General features: G+C 37.5%; 1 protein-coding gene across 1 annotated transcript; it reads right to left on the reverse strand.

The window, feature by feature from the left end:
• Positions 1–975: 975 nt before the first annotated feature.
• Positions 976–6,970, reverse strand: LOC103449199 (kinesin-like protein KIN-14I). The gene is made up of 19 exons (XM_008388488.4): positions 6,401–6,970; positions 6,042–6,208; positions 5,782–5,925; positions 5,384–5,620; positions 5,203–5,274; positions 4,905–4,973; positions 4,674–4,751; positions 4,456–4,563; positions 4,303–4,384; positions 4,100–4,195; positions 3,848–4,021; positions 3,621–3,727; positions 3,336–3,514; positions 3,023–3,184; positions 2,672–2,925; positions 2,414–2,577; positions 2,138–2,332; positions 1,450–1,937; positions 976–1,347 (listed from the first exon to the last, which is right to left on the reverse strand). Exons 1-19 carry the CDS (start codon positions 6,525–6,527, stop codon positions 1,224–1,226), a joined length of 3,027 nt encoding a protein of 1,008 aa, XP_008386710.3. The 5' UTR covers positions 6,528–6,970; the 3' UTR covers positions 976–1,223.
• Between the last annotated feature and the right edge of the window lie 859 nt (positions 6,971–7,829).

The raw sequence follows: 7,829 nt of genomic DNA on the forward strand, positions 1-7,829 counted from the left end.
TGGACTTGTAAATTCCTGCCTCGAACTTACGGAACTCATGATAGTTAGCTAATTAATTGGCCTTTTGCTAATATGAAAAATGATAATTAGAGAGTGTAGAGGTTGGGTTGAGAGAACTGAATTGAATATAAACTCCTGGCTCAAAACTTATAGATTTGAATTTCTTACTTTTTATAGTTGGCTTTGTTGAAGACGTGACACAGAACCGAGCGCAATAGTGTTCTAGGATTCATATAGCCGATCCCACTTAGTGGGAAAAGGCTTTGTTGTTGTTGTTATAGTTGGCTTTGTTGGACCATATTTATTGTTATAAGCATAAATCATAGTCTAACAGATATGAAACCGACATGGAAGTGCTTTTAAAATGATTGAAAACCGTAGAGAAAATAAACTACTTTTGGATACTAAACACACTTGAAGTTTTTCCTGCAAGAAGCACATAACTGGTGCTTCTTTGCATAAAGCACTTTAGGTGCTATTTTAGGATTTACTTGCATTTTTATTAAGAATTGGTTCTAAAAATATTTTCACTAAAATACTTTTAGTCATTTTAAAAGTAATTTCAAAATAGCCTAATTCAAACGTGTAGATATTTGTATTATTGTTGTTGTTGTTGTTACAATCATCAAACATTATATTTATATAACAAACTGTTCTTGTCCTTGCTATATTGTTAGAAGCATCTAAATCATTTTTTAGACAATATAATCCACCAACTTGTTTGGATATGTACCTTTTGGTTCATGGTTAAAAATTTAGACTATTTCTCGATTTTTGCATGTCGTTTATACAAATATAAAACTGTTAGATGATATATTTTTATGTTAAAAGTAGAGGGTTTATTTGTGTCTCTTGGAGCCAGCGAGCCAAAGAAAAGGCCAAGCTCTATTAAGGAATGGTGAAACAAACTTAAGACATTGAGTGCATAGATAAACGCTCGTAATCATTAAAAAAATCACGTAATAATCACAAGAATGGGGAAATATAAAATTTATAAACAGGGATTATATGTCATCCACACCAAAGTCTGGCAGGATTTGTCAACAGAACTCACTCTTAAACATATACAAGCAACTGGATTTATTGCTTCACTTTAACTGTGTATATATATAACAAGAATGTATTAAAACCTCTCTCTCTCCGTAATAAATCAAAGAAATCATTGAAAAAAAAAAGAAGAAAAAAAACCTGAATCACTCCGTCAATGTGTCGAGTTAACACCTCTACTTTCTACTCCCAGCTTTGCGTTTCATCTCAGCCGGAACTGGCTGCCTTGCAGTCCGATGTGGTACCCCGTTCAAAGGTTTTCGTGACGGTGAAGGGCCTAGAGAAGGATTAAAGCTCTTGCTGCGAAAAACCATTAGCAGCTCTTTTAGGAAGCAGGTTATATAAAACTCACTAGACTAAATGTATATGCAATTTGCAAACAGAACGCCACGTTCGAATTACCTTGGTTCTAGGCCTTTCATTGGCTTTCCATTAGGTTTCTTGGTTTTTGAAGCAATCCCATTGCCTATGCTGGTAAGTTTAGTTTGATTGAATTGCCAGAGCAAATCATGCTCTGAAGAGTCACTGGTGGCAGCATCAAGATCATCCATGTCATCGGTGCTAGCAACATTGAACCCATTGCTTCCCGCGAACATATTGTAGGATTGTTCTGGATAAACCTTGGAAGAATCCTGGAGATATTTCTGGTAGAAACCATCAGATAAATTCCCACTGTCTGCTCCCCATGATCGTAAAGGATTTCCAGCTCTGCTTGCTTCTAGCTTGTTTACCATAACCTTATCAACCCACTCGCCCGAGCTCATGTCTCTATCATCCTCCCCACAGTTCTGAATAGGACTATCAACTGGGGGCCAGGGAGATGAATTCCCTAGTAGCTCATCAAGATCAAAGCTTTGTCTTTTTGTCCTCAAAGCAGAATTGTCGTTAATCTACAAAAGCAAGACATCAACAAGAGCGCCAAGTCACAGTGATTAGAACATACTAGCCGTATGACCGTTGAAAACAAATCTAGGACAAGAAACTACAAGGCAAAAGAATGAGGCATCAAACTCAAAATTTGACATGACATCTACCGACAGTTGAAAAAAAATGACGCCCTTCAGAATCACCATCAAAAGCTTACACTTACCTCGATTTTGCCTACATTGATCATTGGTGTCCGGCAACCATTCTGATCCCCCATCATGTCTGTACCCTGATGTTTAGAATGAAATGGTGACATCTCACCAGATTTCATCCTGTATTTATCAGAGCTGCCAGAGACTGGGGGTTGATTGTGTTCAGCTTCCTCTTTCCTGGCTAGTTGTGCCTTAAGATCAGCAATCTGATCGCAATAGAAAACTTCAGTAATGCATAATGAGAATTGAAACGATACAAGTGAGAGTGTGACAGTGAATGTAAAAACCTGTTCTTTGAGAGCTTTGACATCTGTGCTATCTTTGTTTACTCGGGCTGCACCAAGTTCAACTGTGGCTACTCGCTCTGCAAATTTGAGCGTGCTTATTGTTTCACCAACAGCATCTGGCTCAGGGCTTATGTGAACAAACATAAGTGTCTTGGCCTGTCCACCTGAAATATGATACAAATAGAGAACCATAAACAAAACTTTCTCAATAAACCAGGCTAAACATCTCTCAAGAAGGCATGTTTTAGTTAACCTTACCAAGTGAATCTTGGAGCAACTGTGTTAGTTTACTATTTCTATAAGGAACATGTGGATTCTTTTGGGCAAGGGAAGCGATAACATCGCCTAAAGCTGAGAGTGATTTGTTAATATGTTGAGCTTCTTTTAATCTATCCCCAGTCACCTCAGATTTGTCCACCCTCTCACTTCCTGCAAGATCAACCAGATGCATACAGCCACGAAGAATAGCTCCAGATGTCAAATCCCTTCCTTGAACATGAACATTCAAGCAACTGCAGATTGATAAAAGTTAGAGACTTAGAGTTGGCTAATTGCAACAAAACCATATATACATGCTCTCAAAACACAAAAAGAAGACTAGATTCCCACCTGTGAGAACGACTACTACGGTCATTTAGGGCAGTTGCACCCACAACACGATTCTTTTGTCCAAGGTTCATCAGATCGATAACATCAGATGTTGATGATACAGGAACAAGATTTGCATCTGGCACACTGAGACCTGTTTGAGAACTATTACGAATTTCTAATGTGTGAATAGTTAAGGAAAGCCTGGAATGTGTGAAAGACAACGAAAATACAACTTTAGTTTTTAGTTTATCACAAGTGTTTTGACATGTTGCTTGACCTTCATGACCTATTGGAGAAAAAAATATAAAAGCAGTAAACTAGTAAAGGATATCTTTTGTTACTCCCATCAGTAACAAGGAGATCTCGTACTTGCTCGTTATAGATCTCAATCATTTGAACAGAAACATCATACCGGAAAGTGTCCTTTCTTCGATCTGCTATAAAAAACAAGTCTCCCAATGCCCTATAATTTACACCTTGGCTTTTCTCTGTAAGTTCTCTGGGTCCACTCTAATCAATTAAACAACATAACTTAGTGATAGTTTGCATAATCAATCAAGCAAAATCTACAATTCACGTAAAAAAAATGTATACTGTGATAGACAGCATATATTACCATAGTGTAAGTTTTGCCCGATCCAGTTTGCCCGTATGCAAATATGCAAACATTGTAACCATCAAGGACGGACCGAATCAGTGGTTGCATATCAGAGAAAACATCAGCTGCGAGGCATTTGAAGATAACATGGTGAAAAATACAATCAAAAGTTAAGATTATAGAACTTGAAGATTGTTTCCTTAACAAATAAAAAATAAAAAAACCTTTAAGAAAAGCTTACCAACCTTGGGTTGCAGATGGCCCGAATACTTTGTTGAAACTGAAGGACTTGCGTCCGTTCCCATGCCTTGCTGGGGTGTTAATAGTGATATTTCCATCTTCTATATGATCCACAGTGCTTAAACAGTTTGATACTCCAGATAAGAAGGGTCTCACTCGACAATAAACCCTGATACTTCCTAATCAACACAACAGATAACTAATTAGCCATTGAGGACTAGCCTTGTGAAAGTTTAGAGTCTAGACCAATTTATTACCTTTGAGATCTTGAACTTGATTGTAAAGCTTTCGATTTTCTTCAAGAACTCTGTGATATCCACTCGCTGCATGAGCTAAGCCGTGAATGTGTAAACCTATGGAAGGAGAAAAGTGAATGAGGATAAAGATTTCTTCTACTCACCACCCTCAAAAGGAAAAATGTAACCGAAAAACAACAGATTTATTCTTTCTGAATTTATACCAATATTGTGGAACTCCTCATGGAACTTCATTTTCATAAACTGAATACCAGATTTGGTAGTGTGAAGAGTTTGCTTTAGTTCCTGCAAATTGACATACGGCATGAGTATACTAACCAATAAACACAAAAAAATAGATCACGGCTGAAACCTACCTGAACATCTCTTTGTTGTTGATCAAAGATCATTTGCTGTTTAAGCAGCCGACCTTTTGATTCCTCATCCGAGATGTGATTTGTATTGACAAGTGATTTGTCTTCCACCTAATAATTATTGAAAAAGACAAAGATATTTGAGTTTCAATCTATTTATGAACTTCAACATTAAAATATGAGTTTCTCTAGATGACCGGAAACAAAAGCACAACAGTTACCTTTTTATCACCAGAAGCAAATTTCGTTGGAAACTTGTTTCCACGTGAAACAGCCACATCTTTTGAACTTGGTTTCGTCTGTACGATAAATTTGTAAATGCGTAAATGTTTGAAAAAGAAACAAAGAGAGAACCCGAATCATATTGAATAGGTGAAAGTAGGCATCCCTACAACATATTTTCCGGGTAATGTTTAAAGGGTAAGAGTTTTGAAAGAGAAAAACAAACATACCAATTCACATTGGCTGGACATACGTTGCTCAAATTCCTCCATGACCTTGCTTAGCACAGACTCTACTAACTGTTGCACATTCGGGTAAAATAACTGAATTAAGTAGCAGCAGAAAAGTTACAAGATATCACTGACAGTGAATCAACAGTACTTTATAGGCAGTTGAATCAAAGAATCAAACAATGCCTTTTTTTCTCGCAAGTTAAAAACGTTCGCTTGGTTAAACGCAGACCAGTTAGACAATATTAAGTAGCAGATATGAGTTGTACAAGATGAGGGAATGTTTCCCCAGCCTTACCATGGGAACTTCTTCAGGCTTCTTATCTAATAAAACTGCGCGAACAAGCATACTCAAGGAGTGAGAATTAGGCTGCAATAACGCAAAACAAGAAAGGACGAACTTATAGTTCTTGCTCAAGAATGCCCAAATACACAAAACAAAATTAATAATATAAGGTTAGAATTGTTAGGTTACCAACCATCTTATTAGAATTAAGATCAGAGGACGGAGCACTCAAGGGTTTGTCATTCATTGAGGAAGTTCTTGACAGCGAATTCGTGAATGGCTCCGAATTTTTTCTTACAAACGGCTTGGCAGAAGTAGTGGGTTTTATGTTTGCACCAAATTTCGATATGCCAATTCCCCCGGTCTGTTTCCCCTCACTGTAAGATTTAAGCACCAGAACCGTATTTACAACTCTTGCAGATTTCCCTCCCTGAAGGGATAACAAAATAAAATGTATATATGTTAAAGAAGTATTTATCTTAGAAAATCTAATTCTGAAAACTATAGTTGTCCGGTTATGAGTTCCAGTAATTTGATGCACATAGAAACTTATCGAAAACTTATCGAATACCCCTGTGTAAAAATACATACTTGTTCCAAATCAGATGCCTCAAACGTGGGAAGCCCCATCCCCTCGATAGCAACAAGGAAGTTCCTCACATTCTCGAAGTACTGAAACGCAGACAAAGCCGCCCCATCGGGGATCAAAGCTGAATCGCATGGACTTTCTACCACCTGAAAAAAATAATTAAGCATTGCAAACAATGGCTCAACATTTACAAAGTTGGATTTGAAGACGAAAAAATGCGAGAAATTGGGATAGGATCAGAGGATTAGAGGATCAGGTTCACCTTGGGCACAGCTCCAGGTTGAACTTTATTGATCGCATTGCAGAGGATTATCCCACTTCTCAATCCAAGCCTAAACTCTTCCTCCGAAGGCTCTGCCGGCATATCTTTAGCGGCAACAACGCCGATCATCTTTCGAAGCCACCCGGCCGCCTCATTTCTCCTTGATGCTACACAGCAAAAGGTTATCTCAATTACCTCAAACAATGAAACGAAACTCAATTTTCAAGTATGCAATTATTTCAAACTTATTGGTAAAGTTAAACCAAACAATGGAAAGAGAGCTAATTTTCTGTTTGGTTGCTGAGAAAATGAAGGAAAATACAATCGAGAGAATTTGGATTGAAAAAAAAAGTGAGTACCGGCTTCCTCAGCTTTTCGAGACTCCAAATTAAGATCGCCGAGGCGAGTGCCGTGCTGTTGAAGCACGTCCTCCACCATCGACGCGACCGAAAACGACAATGCCGTTCCTCCTGCTGCCGCAGCCATCGCTTCTTCTTCTTGCTTGCTTCCCCACCACAAACAATTTCTCACTCCAAATTCCGAAAACTGGAAATCGAACTCCTTCACAATTCAGCCATCAATCAATCAAATCCCCCTCAACTTCCCAAAAGAATCTATACGAAATCAATGCAATCCCAGCTATCTGCCGTGTTGCCTGCTGACAGAAAAGATCTAGAGAACCAAAACCAGTAACTCACAGCCAGAAGATGAAGAGAGAGAGAGGAGAGAGAGAGGAGAGAGAGTATCTGTGTTGTTGTTGTTGTTGGTGTTTGAATTGATGTAAAGGTTTCTTTGTTTCCAATTTAGACTCTTTTTCCCTTCACAGTCCCATGAGGATGAGGCACCTTTTGCTTTTCTCCTTCTCTTTCTCTTTTCTCTCTCTCTCTCTCCCTCTCTCTCTCTCTGTCTTCCTCTGTTTTAATATTCTCTCTCTCCCCTCCGACCACCCTTTTTCTCTGAACCTACTCTCCCCCGCCCGAACCTGTTTCAGAGCCTTCCCGGGTTTATTCCAAATTACCAAACTGCCCTCTTTTCCTTTCAAGAAAAAATAATAACATGTTGATGTATGCATTCTAACTTAGAAGTCTAAACTATTCAAAATGAAATTAATTAATTTATTATTTTAGCTCATTAATAAATGGTTCCGATCATAAACACAAGTTTTTGTGAGTAGGTCACTGAGTAAATTGAGGAAAAACTCCTCAATTTTAAAGTCGGTTTTACATGCCAACGGAAAGTGTGGTGGTGGATGATTTGGCTACATGGTTCGGGTTAAGATCCTACTTAGAAGACATACATTACGGCATTTTAAGTAAATCTTATTTTGATGAAAAGCTATTTAATGTTCTAACTTGTAAGCTCACCAAATTATTTGATCTTATTAGAACCAAAAAGAAGAATAAAATTATTGCTCTTGCAAGGGAAAGCAATACTCAACATAACCTTTGGGGTAACGGTTAGGATGTTATATTTGTGAATAGTTAGAGAACATTGTATACAGTAAAATTATTGCTCTTGCAAGGGAAAGCAATACTCAACATAACCTTTGGGGTAACGGTTATAATGTTATATTTGTGAATAGTTAGAGAACATTGTATACATTAGAAATAAATCAATATAATTTTTTTTAACAAACGATATTATCTACACTAAAGAGATGAGAGAATGAGCTAAGTTTTGCAATGTGCTAACAATAATATGAATAAATTAGTAATAACACGTATAAGTCTGATGGTTAGACAAAAAATACTATCTATGGTAATAATTCATTTGTCACAATAACCTTTT

This window comes from Malus domestica, chromosome 11, assembly GCF_042453785.1.
Source record: "Malus domestica chromosome 11, GDT2T_hap1".
In the NCBI taxonomy this organism is placed as follows: Eukaryota; Viridiplantae; Streptophyta; class Magnoliopsida; order Rosales; family Rosaceae; genus Malus; species Malus domestica.